The following is a 13,131-nucleotide window of genomic DNA, read 5'->3' on the forward strand; positions in this document are numbered from 1 at the left end:
TTGGTATTTTATCATTATAAAACATCTCCTCTTATCTCTAGCAATACTCTTTTTTGATATCTACTTTTTTGATATCTACTTTTTTGATACTGATATAGCCACTTCCATTTTCTTATGCTTAGTGTTTCCGTGGTATATCCTTTTCATATATTTACCTTCAACTTGTCTATGTCTGCTTATTTAAAGTGTGTGTCACCATGATCAAGTGGGTTTCATACCAGGGATGCAGGGATGGTTTAACATACATAAGTCAATCAATATGATATACCACATAAACAGAATTAAAAACAAAAATCACATGATCATCTCAATAGACGCAGAAAAAGCGTTTGACAAAATCCAGCATCCCTTTATGATTAAAACCCTCAGGAAAGTCGGCATTGAAGGGACATACCTTAAGGTAATAAAAGCCATCTATGACAAACCCATAGCCAACATTACAGTGAATGGGGAAAAGTTGAAAGCATTCACCCTGAGAACTGGAACAAGACAAGGATGCCCACTCTCACCACTTCTATTCAACACAGAACTGGAATTCTTAGCCGGAGCAATCAGACAAGAGAAAGAAATAAAAGGCATCCAAATCAGTAAAGAGGAAGTCAAACTCTCACTGTTTTCCGATGATATAATCATATACCTAAAAAACCCTAAAGACTCCTCCCAAAAGCTCCTAGATCTGGCAAATGAATTCAGCAAAGTTTCGGGATACAAAATTAGTGTACACAAATCAGTAGCTCTGCTGTACACCAACAGGGACTAAGCTGAGAATCAAATCAAGAATTCAACCCCTTTCACAATAGATGCAAAAAAAATACTTAGGAATATGCCTAACCAAGGATGTGAAAGACTTCTACAAGGAAAACTACAAAACACTGCTGAAAGAAATCATAGACGACACAAACAAATGGAAACACATCCTATGCTCATGGACGGGTAGAATCAATATTGTGGAAATGGCCATACTGCCAAAATCAATACACAAATTCAATGCAATTCCCATCAAAATATCATCACCATTCTTCACAGAACTAGAAAAAAATCCTAAATTTCATATGGAACCAAAAAAGAACCCGCAGAGCCAAAGCAAGAACACGCAAAAAGCAAATCTGGAGGCATCACATTACCCAACTTCAAACTATACTATAAGGTAACAGTTACCAAAACAGCATGGTACTGGTATAAAAATAGGCACATAGACCAATGAAACAGAATAGAGAACCCAGAAATAAACCCAAATACTTACAGTCAACTGATGTTCGACAAAACAATCAAAAACATAAAGTAAGGAAAGGACACTCTATTCAACAAATGGTGCTGGGATAATTGTCAAGCCACATGTAGAAGAATGAAACTGTGTTTCTTTTTGTTAGTTTTAGTGATTACCCTAAAATTATGATATGCACAGTCTATATCCAAATATTATATTACTTCACAAACAATGTAAGACCCTTCCAGCAATATATTCCATTTATCCCTTGCTATGTTTCAAATGTGTCCCCTCCAAAATGTAGGTGTTGAAACTTACTAATTGTGATAGTATTAAGAGATGGGACCTTTAAGAGGTGATTTAGGCCATAAGGGTTCCACCCTCATCAGTGAGATTAAAGCCTTTATGAAACGGGCTTGCGGCATCATTTGTGTCTCACTTTCCCTTATGCCTTCTACCATGTGAAGATGCAGCATTCTTCTCATCCGGAAAATGCAGCATCAAGGCACAGCCTTGGAAGCAGAGAGTAGTCCTTGATAGACAGCTGAACCTGCCAGCACCTTGATTTTGGACTTCCCAGTCTCTAGAACTGTGAGAAGATAAATTAATAAATTTCTGTTCTTTATAAATTACCCAGTCTCAGGTACTTTGTTATAGCAGCACAAATTTACTAAGACATCTCTTCCATCCTTTTTGCTCTTGTTGTTCTATATTTTATTTCTGTGTATGTTGTTATAAACCGTACATTACTTTATTAATCTTTTTACTTTTAAATGATTATTTTTAACCATTCACACACACACACTCATCTTTTCACAAACATTTCAGTTATTTGGTAACATTCTTTTCCTTCTTGAGTATGTTTTTAAACATACTAATTACAATACTTTTTGGGTCTTTGTCTGATAACTCTAACATCTGGATCCCCTAATGAGCTATTTCTATTGTCTTTTATTTATTTATTTTCAGTAGTTTGGCCTTGTCTCCTAGTATGCTTAATATTGTTTGTTTTCCTTTTTTATTATGCTTAATAATTTTTGATTGAATGACAGACTTTGTGTTTTTGTAGATATAATTCATAGAGATAATTTAAGGCTTTGAATGATATAAGCTTCTTCTAGAGGGAATTTGCTTTTGACTTTGGGAAATCAGAATAGGGATAAATTGCCTTTATCCAGTCCAGGATTTAGCTGCTTTGTAACTGTACTTCAGTCTTTTGTGAGGAGTCGTCTATTTCTGGCTTATCCCAGGGTATAATATAACTCTCCTATGTTCCTAATTGGAAATCTCAGGTGTTTACCAGGGTTCCTACTCTTTAGTTAGCCCTAAACTCCAGGTTTTATTTTCTTTTTATTTATTGTCTTTTTTTTATTATCTTTATTTCAGATAGGACTTTCAAAAGTACTATCTGACTTCTCAGACTGTCAGCTGCTATTTATTTGTTCAGATTCGTAGTCTCCTGGTCCTTTACTACTTCTGAATTATAAAAAATATATACCTTTTCAAAGCAGTACCGTTTATTTTATTTTCTGAGACAGGGTCTTTGTCGCCCAGGCTGGAGTGCAGTGGCATCACCATGGTTCACTGCAGCCTCGACCTTCTGGGCTCAAGCGATCCTCCTACATCAGCCTCCCGAGTAGCTGGGACTACAGGCACACATGACCACGCCCAGCTAATTTTTGTGTTTTTTGTAGAAATGGGGTTTTGCCATGTTGCCCAGGCTGGTCTCAAACTCCTGGGTTCAAGTGATCCACCTGCCTCAGCCTCCCAAAGTGCTGGGATTTTGCGCTCAGCCAGCAGTACCATTTTTTAAAATCACAACATACAATCTCAGGCTTACCTCAAGGCATTTCCTCGCTCTCTGATATCCGCTCTTCTTTTCGTTCCCCGGCTGCTTTGGTATATCTGAACTCTAAGTTATATCTCTTCAATCTCATAAGCCTGCTGAAATCTTAGGCCATGTTCCCAGTCTTTTAGCTAAAGCTTTTTTTTTTTTTTTTAATTTTTAAGCAGAGTCTTGCTCTGTCACCCAGGATGGAGTGCAATGGGGCGATCTCGGCTCACTGCAACCTCCGCCTCCTGGGTTCAAGCAATTCTCCTGCCTCAGCCTCCTGAGTAGCTGGGATTACAGGCACATGCCCGGCTAATTTTTGTATTTTTAGTAGAGATGGGGTTTCGCCATGTTGGCCAGGCTGGTCTTGACCTCCGGAGCTCAGGTGATCTGCCCACCTCGGCCTCCCTAAGTGCTGGGATTACAGGCATAAGCCACCAAGCCCGGCCTAAAGCTTTATTCTTGGATACTGAGGCTCTACACCCCCTGTCACTTAGGACTTGGCAGATACCTCAAAGGGGAAATCTGTTGTATTCATAGAATTTCAGACTCACTTTAATATATTTCTCTCTGTAGCCTGAACACCTGGGACCTGACTGCCTTAGTATCTCTCTAATGCTTTTAAACAGATTATTGGATTGTACGTTGTATTGCTTTTCTAGTTGCTTTAGATGGGAGGGTTGGTCTTCAACAACCCACCTCACCATTATCAGAAGCAGAAAGTCCTGGTTTTTACTTTTGAAGAATGTTTTCACTGGGTATAGAATACTAAAATAGCCATTATTTTCTTTCAGAAATTTAATGAAGTCATTCCATTGTCTTCTGGCCTTCATTGTTGCGTAGAAAGCAAATGTCAGTCTTGTTCATTTCACGGCTATGTGTCTTTTTCCCTTTGTCTTTTAAAAAACATTTTTCTTTATCTTTGGTATTCAGAAACTTTACTAAGTTGTATATATGTGACATTTTCTTTTAATTTATCCTTTTGGGGGTTACAGCTCATTTTAAGTCTGTGGCTAGATGTATTTTATTAGATTTGGAAAATTCTTGGCCTGTGTCTGTTCAACTGTGCCCTCTCATCTCCTTCTGAGGCTGTAATTACACATATGATGGGCATTTTTAGCTTGTCCTATATGTCTATAACATTCTTTTGTGTATTTTCTATCCATCCTTCTATCTCTTTATGATTCAATCTGAACACATTCTTTGTCTCTCTTCCAGGTTATTAGTCCTTTCTTTTATTCTGTCTAATCTGCCATTGTCTATTAATTTTTTTTTACTTTTGGTTATTATATTTTAAATTGTCTTTTTTATATTTAGTATCCAGTTCTATTGTTAAACTTTACGTCTTGCTATCCATCTTCTTGAACACATGAATCAGCTATTTTAAAGTTTGTGTCTGATAACTCCAATATCTAGATAACCAGGGTAGGAGGATCTATATCTATTTTCTGTTCTTATTAGTGTTTTTTTTGTCATGTGGTCCTGTCTCCTGATAGGCCAGATCTTGATTAAATAGTCAATCTTATATATAATAAATTATAGAAATAATTTGAGGATCTTGATGATGCGATTCTTCTTCCAGAAAGTGTTTATTTTTGTTCTTGTTGTTGTTTGTTTGTTTGTTTTTGAGAGAGGGTCTCACTCTGTCACCCAGGCTAGAGTGCAGTGGCATGATCTTGGCTCACCATAACCTCTGCCTCCTGGGTTCAAGCGATTCTCCTGCCTCGGCCTCCTGAATAGCTGGGATTACAGGTGTGTGCCATCGTGCCTGGCTAATTTTTGTATTTTTAGTAGAGACGGGGTTTCACCATGTTGCCAGGCTGGTCTTGAACTCCTGACCTCAAGTGATCTGCCTGCCTTGGCTTCCCAAAGTGCTGGGATTATAGGCGTGAGCCGCCTCAGCTGGCCAGAATTTACTTTTGACCCTGGCAGGCAGTGAACGTAGAAGGTCACTGTAACCCAATCCGTGACTGGGATGATTCGCATGTGAGCTTCAGTGTCTGTGAAGGATGGTCTATTTCTGATTCACCACTAGTACTAGGGTCAAGCCCTGCTGTGAATACAACTTGATGTCTTGTGATATTTATCAGAGCCTCTCTGTTTTGGTGGCTCTGAACCCTAATTTTTGTCCCCCTCAGGCCATGGTACTGCCAGAAGTTCTTCTTGGCATCTCAATTTTTCAGCCCAAACTCTTAAATGAGCAAATGCCTTGAGGAAGAGGAGACACTAAATGCTGGGCTCATTCCTCTGTGCCTCCCTTCTCTCCAAGATCTTCACTCCTTTGGTCCCAGCTGTCTGTTCAGCTGTCTGAGGTGTCTTGCATATTCTTGTGATATATTCTTTCTAGATTTTTATGATGTTCTTGGTGGAAGTGTTGGTCTGCAGCAATCTAGTTTTCCGTTACCTTCTATTGCCATTTCTATGCAGCATTCCCTGACCCCTGGACACTGGAGGACAAACAAATGGTACCATTTAGATTGACAGTTGGCTCCTACCTAGGAGTGCCCAGTTCAATACCATCTCCATCCACTCAGGGTACCTGAGTGGATGCCCCCTCTATTGTAAAAACATACATGTGTTTCTGAGATCCACCCACTTCTTCCACTTTCACCTCCATGCCATTCTGCATAAAATCACTTCTTCTGAAGTCCTTTCTTCCCCTCAAGAGGCCCATGCTCACCCACCCACTTACTTTCTCTGCCGACTGTCCTCTCCCCACCTCCCCTAGGTCATATGCCAGAAACAGGCCCTGGAGGAGCAGCTGGCTCAGAGCCTGCAGGACCAGGAGGCCCAGATGGGCACTCTGCAGCAAGCCCTACAAGGAAAGGATGCTCTGTCTGAGGAGCGGGCCCAGCTGCTGGCCAAGCAGGAGGCCTTGGAGAGGCAGGGCCGTCTCGCAGCTGAAGAGGCAGCTGATCTCAGGTATGCAAGGGCCTGCCAGTCAGGGCATGTCCCACGTGTCCTTGCCTGCAGAGAGTCTGCAGTGTGGCAGGGTATGGGGACACTCGCACCATGACATAGGACTGGGAGGGAGTGTGTGCACATGAAATGGGCTGTGAGTGGAGGCGAGCACAGAGCCTTTGGGTTGGGGGAGGGCATCTGGAAGAGGTCAACCCAGTGAAAGCGCTGGGGTCACCTTCCTGAAAGAGGTGGTGGCAAGTGCAGAAACACAGCTCAGACCAGTGGAAGGCAGATGTGGAATGTCTTGCTCATGGAGCTGAGGAGTTCAGGGTGAATCCAACTTCAGGTATGGCTGGATTCAGGCACTCCCACAGTGCCCTCAGAATCCTGCTTCTCTCTCCCTCAGCACAGCTTGACTCTGAGATCTTTTTCCCAGGCAGGCTCACTCTGAGAGGTGGCAAGATGGCCAGCAGCCACCCCAGGGTCCCCCTTCCAGCAGATGCAGAGCACCCTTCTCCCTGCAAGGCCTGAGAGCGGCTGCCATGGGCCGTCTTGAGCTGTGTGACATCCCTGTACCAATCCTAGGAGCCGGGAGTCACAGGGCCTGATCCCAGGCTTGGGCTGCACACCCATCCCTGGAGCCAGAAGCAGGGTCAGCCCAGGGACACGTGAGGTGGAGAGTGTGGGCGGGTGAGCCCAAAGGCCCTCAGGGCAACTCCCAGAAGTTGGGACGGGCACTCGCAGGCAAGAACAGGATGTGTGTAGGCTGTTGCCTGGTGATCTGAATGGGTCCTGCAGCCTCTGCAGAAGCTGATGGCTTCTGTGCCTTATAGGCCCTGCTTAGGGCCCTGCTCAGGCACTGCTAAGTATTTTTGTTGAAAAGATTCCCTCCTGGAATTCTAGAATCTGGGAGGCATGAGAAACCTTGGAGTCTGGGATCCTCGAGCTTCGCAGACAAACCTCTTCTCCAAGTGAAAGCTTGCGCAGCAAGGAAAACCTGAGGGAGGCTGCTGCGGGTTGGGCTCCTGTCCATGCTCCCTCCTGGGCCCTGGGGGCTCCAAGGACCAGGGTGGAGGTCCCTTTCCTGCTGGCAGGGTCTGCTGCCCAGAACACAGGCCCTAGCCAGAGCCCTCAGCAGCCTGGGTGCTGCCCTGACAGCTGCCCCTACCTCAGCCCTGCCACTGACCCGAGGTCCCTGCACATAGCAGCCCTGCAGGCCCCAGCATCACAGGCCACTGAACAGGGCATCCTGATGGCCCATTGAGCCTCTGGTGACAGAGGGGCTTGACCTGAAGCCACGTCTGCCCGGACACACTCTGTGTGTTTATCTGACTGGCCCAGTGGAGCCAGAGAGCGTGGGCGCTGCCATTGATGAGCTCGCAGGTAACATTCAGGACCATTAAGTGTGGGAAACCCTGCTGCAGCTCCTTGCTTCTGATGAGGCCTCCCCATGGGTCTGCTTTATGAAGGGCTCCACTCTCAGATCCTCAGGCCCTGACAAGGCTTCAGCAGTGGGGACCTGCTCCCTCCCTTCATGGAGTCCTGGCCCGCTTGTCAGCCAGCAAGATGGACCAAGGTCCCCGCCAGCCCACACCCCAAGCAGCCCTGCCCTGCTCGGAGCACCCCGTGGTGGGCCAGGCCTCCAGTCCAGGGGCTCAATGGCAGAGCCCCTGGAGTTTCTCCTGGGCCCCCAAGGAGAGAGAGGCTGGGCACACGCTCAGGTCCCCAAGCTTCAGGCAAAGACATCTGATGTCTGAGCAGCACATCCCTTACAGGAGACCAGGCGGGCCTCTAGGAGGAGGGGTTTCCAGGCTGACTTGAAGCAAAGGTCTCCTACATGCAGAAGGGGGAAGAGCTGCCAGGTGAAGAGAGCACTCAAGCCTGGGAGTGTTGGGATGGGGGCCATGAGGAACACTTACGGGAGGAGGGACTGGAGAGGGAGCAGAGTAGCGTGCAGCAGAGTGAGGTCTCTGGGGGTTCTGATCTGAGCCCAGAGGACTTCCCTCTGCGAGCCCTGGCGAGCCGCAGAAGGCTGGGATGTGCTCTACCCCGATGAAGGGGGTGGCGGTGGCCAGAAAGATGGAAGAGAAATGGAGGCAGGGCCTGATCAGGAGCTGCCAGGGTTCCCGTGGCCCATGGCCCACCCTGACCTCATCTGTTTGGGGTTGTGCACCTACCATTTGTGTGTTTATATGGGTGTCTGTGTTTGAGTCTTTGTGATGTGTTTGTACATGTTGTTTAATGCCTTGCTTTGTTCACGGATAAACACCCAGCACAGGGCAGCGAACAGCAACAATGAAACTTGCCGTTGATGGTTGGATCATTGATGAATTAACTGTTAGAAATGTGAGGTCTTTTATCAGCCCTCCCTCCCAGGAATGGGCACTGCTGTGTGTTGGTGTGTGCTCCAGGTGTCTTCTGAACAGTGGCATCTCCATGCACAAATGCACCAAGCAGGCTTTTCACATGATGGAATCACGCCGCATGTGGGGGTCCAGTTGGGTGCGTGGCTTTTTGGGGGGACTCTTTTCATGACATGAGAATAGAAAATAGTTTCCTCATCCTTGTTAACAGCACATGGTGCTCCAGAGATGCACCATAATTTCTAAAACATTCTTCCATTTATTTGCATTTCAGCTGAGTCTCATTAACACCTGTGTAAAGCTATAGAGAGCATTTTACACGCAGGATCTTGGGGATGACTTGCCCATTGTTTGCTGCAACTTTACAGGGTGGAGAGGGACTCCCTGGACAGCAGCCTCCTCGAGGCCCAACAGCTGGCCACGAAGCTGCAGGAGCAGCTGGAGGAGGAAGCCCGGAGCGCAGGACTCGCGCGGCAGGCCTTGCAAGGTGCTCCAAGGGCGCTCCCTCAGCTCCTTCCCCGAAAGTCAGCCATGGAGGGGCCCCTGGAATGGAGCTCAGTGCCTACACGTGCTGCACCCCCTCTCCGGAGCCCACAGGGGCACGAACATGAGCTTGGAGCTCATGCGACTGAGCGACTTGGGCCACCCTCGCCCATGAGGAGCAGCAACACCCTGCCCAGGCTGCACCTGGTGCCGGCCTGAGGCTTAGAACTGGGCTCTGGCCACAGGGTCAGCATGTAGCCTCCAGCTGCAGCCCTGTACCCTTGACCCTGCTCAGCCCACCCTGCCATGTGCTGGCCACCCACTCCCGGAGCCTGGAGTGGACAGTGCTTGCCCCCAAGACTGTCACTCCCTAGGAAGTCCCAAAGGGTTCAGGGGTCCACATGCCAGGCCCTGGTGCATCTTACCCATCACCCCACAGTGGAAATGGAGCAGCTACAAAGTGACTGGGAGGTCCAGGAGATGAAGCTGCGGCAGGACACGGTGCGGCTCCAGCGACAGGTGGCACAGCAGGAGCGGGAGGCACAGCGGGCCCTGGAGAGCCAGGCGTCGGCCCACCGAGAGGCCCTGGCACAGCTCCAAAAGGAGAAGGTCTGCTTCCCAGGAGCCCACCAGTAGCTTCCTAGAAGGCTACCAGGTCCCGGGGAATGGCAGGCCCTTGGGAGGAGGGGGCCCTGGGAGACAGAGCTCAGAGACATAGGCGCCTGGCCAGGGCTGGGCAAGGACCGGCTCACTCTTTATAGTTCACATGGGCATCCAGGGCCTTCCCTGTGGAGCCCTCATATTGGGCTTGGGTTTGTATTTGGGGCGGGCCTCCCTCATGGAAGAGGCTGGAAGGGCTGCTGGCTGGTCTGGTGCAGTCTGAAGGATGAGGGCTGGAGGGGGCCCCACACCCATTAGAGCTGTCCCACAGGTCACAGGCTTCTGGAGGCCTGGTTTGACATGTCTTTACACCCCTCCGTGGCAGGTGCACTGCAGAGACTCAGGAATGGTTTACAACCTGATAGATGAATATGGGATGACAGGTGCTGAGACCCAGAGAGGCCCTCCCTGCTCTGCTGACCCTGAGGGGAAGACATGGCGGGTGTGCAGCTGGCTGGTCTGGACAGCCCCTGGGGTCCATCAGCCCTGGCATCCCACGGGCCAGGTCTCACTCAGGACCACAGACAACTGCTGGCCTCACCTGCCGGACCTCACAGCCCATCCCTTTACCTTGGCCCAGGAGACCCTGAGCCTGACCCTGGCAGAGGAGAAGGAGGTAGCCAGATGCCAGCTGGAGCAGGAGAAGGAGCTGGTGACAAAAAGTGCAGCTGAGAGGGAGGCTCTGAAGGGGGAAATTCAGAGCCTGAAGCAGGAGCGGGACGAGAGCCTTCTCCAACTGGAGCACAAGATGCAACAGGTGATGGTGGGGCTGGGGGGGTAGCGGGATTGCTCACACCCACTGCACCTGTCACCTCTGGCCCAGCACAAGGGCTGCATGTGGCCACACCTTAGGCGGTCCAATCGCCTACCCACCCATCCATCCATCCATCCATCCATTCAACCATCCATCCACTCACCCACCCACCTATCTGTTCATCCAGCCATCTGTCCATTCATTCACCCATCCATCCGCCCATCCACTTGCCCATCCATCCATCCCTCCACCCAGCTACCCATCCATCCATCCATCTCTCCATCCATCCCTCCATCTGTCCGTTCATCCACCCACCTACCCATCCATCCACCCATCCAACCACCCACCCATTCACCCATCCATCTGTCCATTCATTCACCCATCCATCCATTTATCCATCCATCCATCCACCCATCCATCCACCCATTCACCTGCTCATCCATCCATCTATCCATTCACCTCCTCATCCATCCATCCACCCATCCACCTACTCATCCATCCATCCACCCATTCACCTCCTCATCCATCCATCCACCCATCCACCTGCTCATCCATCTACCCACTCATTCACCTCCTCATCCATCCATCCACCCATCCACCTGTTCATCCATCCAACCTCCCATCCACCTGCCTATCCATCCATCCATACACTCATCCACACACCTACCCATTCATCCATCCATCTGTCCATCCATTCATTCATCCATCCGTCTGTCCATCCATTCACCCATCCATCCATTTATCCATCCATCCATCCACCCATCCACCTGTTCATCCTTCCGTCCACCCATCCACCTGCCCATCCATCCATCCATACACTCATCCACCCACCCATCCATCCATTCATCCATCTGTCCATCATCTATCTATCCACCCATCCATCCATGCACTTGAATGACCCTCCACGCACTTGTCATCATCCACCCACTCACTTGAATATCCATTCTTCTTTCCACACATTTAGCTATCCACCCAGATATATGGCCATGCATCCACATTCGTAGCTGTCCATCCACACACCTCACCATCCATGCAATCATTCATCAGTTCATTTGACTATCCATCCAACTATCCATGCACCCAACCTTCCATCCACACAGCTATCCACAACCCATCTGACCATCCATCCATCCACTTAACATCCTTTCATCTGTCCACAAACTCAGCTGTCAAGTCACATATCCAACCATCCATCCATGTGTCTATCCATCCATCCACCTGGATCCGCCAACCAGCCGGTCATCCAATCATCCATCAGTGTATCCAACTCAAACACCAAGCCAAGCACACAACTACCAGCCACACATCTGGCCATCCTTCCATCCCACCAGCAGTTGAGACTCAGCCACTAGTCCTATAAAAGCTACCGAGTCTAGGCTGTTCCAGTATATCATGCTACCCCGAAGAATTCACTGTTGAGTGAAAGGAATGGACACATGAACACGTCCACATTGTGTCCCATGGGGTGATAAGGACTATAAGATGTTAGTACAAATTACAGGCCGGGTGCTGTGGCTCACACCTGTAATCGCAGCACTTTGGGAGACCGAGTCAGGTGGATCACTTGAGGTCAGGAGTTCAAAACTAGCCTGGCCAACATAGTGAAACCCAGTCTCTACTAAAACTACAAAAAATTAGCATGGTGGTGGGGACCTGTAATCCCAGCTACTCGGGAGGCTGAGGCAAGAGAATAACTTGAACCCAGGAGGCAAGCTTGCAGTGAGCCGAGATCCAGAGACTCCTTCTCAAAAAAAAAAAAAAAAAAAAAAAAAAAGACAAACTGCAGGAGGAGTTACGGTAGCCGAAATAGCCAAGATTTATTGTCAAACTCTCTGCATTTAATATTTGATTCTTGCAACACTCTGAGGCACATGCTCTAATTATCCCTATATTACTGGTGAGAAAACTAAGGTCCACAAATGTTGAATGCCTTGCACAGGGTTGTGCAGTGCACCTGCTGGGCACCGAGGTCTGTGCTCTTAACTGCCCCACTACTCGCATCCTTAGATAGAGGAAGGGAAGGCCTTACAGGAGGAATGGTAGTGTTGAGTGGAGAGGACGTGGACATTGACAGGATGTCTGGGCATGGCATGAAGTTCTGCACAGCTGCCAGGCTGCACGTGAGTGGAAGCAGTGGGAGAGGTGTGCAGTGGAGCCGGGACGGGCCTTGGGCGCCAGCATCAGGTGATAGGGAGCCAGTGGATGTTCTTGAACAGGGGTGATATGATAGGAGTTGGGCGGAAACGAGTCTGGGGCCAGGAGACTGGGGAGAGGCTGAGGCAGGGTCCATGTGAGAGGGGCTGAGAGCCAGGCAAAGGAGGAGAAAGGTAAGTTCAAAGCCCCTTGGGAGGTGGTGATATTATTCCCATTTGATATATGAGAAAAGAGGCTCCAGGGGAAGCAACACATCTGGGGAGTGGGTGGCCCGTCAAGGCCCCCACGCAGCCCCTCATTCCCATCCGAGACCAACCACTGGGCAACGTGGCCTGTTCTCATGTGATTATTTAATCCCAGCTTCCCAGTGGCACACACAGCCCCCAAGAGAGGGGACCTCGGTCAAACAGGAGTGCAGGCTTGGTGGCTCATGCCTATGATCCCAGCACTTTGGGAGGCCAAAGCCAGCAGATCATCTGAGGTCAGGAGTTCAAGACCAGCGTGGCCAACATGGTGAAACCCCGTCTCTACTAAAAAAAAAAAATACAAAAATTAGCTGGGTGTGGTGGTGGGTGCCTGTAATCCCCGCTACTCAGGAGGCTGAGGCAGGAGAATCGCTTGAACCCAGGAGATTCTCACTGAGATTGCAGTGAGCAGAGATCACGCAACTGCATTCCAGCCTGGGTGACAGAGCGAGACTCCGTCTCAAAAAAAAAAACAGGAGCACAGGCTCAGAGGGCAGACAGACACCATGTGCTAGTGCCCTCCCTCCCCTGGA

The 13,131-nt window shown here is 48.7% G+C and overlaps 1 protein-coding gene across 1 annotated transcript in view; it reads left to right on the plus strand.

Moving 5' to 3' along the window:
- The window catches only part of CROCC2 (ciliary rootlet coiled-coil, rootletin family member 2), an 83,932-nt gene that overhangs the window by 32,236 nt on the left and 38,565 nt on the right, over positions 1 to 13,131 (plus strand). The window contains exons 15-18 of the mRNA XM_024928027.4: positions 5,767 to 5,960; positions 8,671 to 8,789; positions 9,225 to 9,394; positions 10,026 to 10,202. Of these exons, the coding sequence (XP_024783795.3) occupies positions 5,767 to 5,960; positions 8,671 to 8,789; positions 9,225 to 9,394; positions 10,026 to 10,202 (660 nt within the window). The remainder of the gene's footprint in view (positions 1 to 5,766; positions 5,961 to 8,670; positions 8,790 to 9,224; positions 9,395 to 10,025; positions 10,203 to 13,131) is intronic.

The sequence above is a fragment of the Pan paniscus genome, chromosome 13 (assembly GCF_029289425.2).
Source record: "Pan paniscus chromosome 13, NHGRI_mPanPan1-v2.0_pri, whole genome shotgun sequence".
Lineage (NCBI taxonomy): Eukaryota > Metazoa > Chordata > Mammalia > Primates > Hominidae > Pan > Pan paniscus.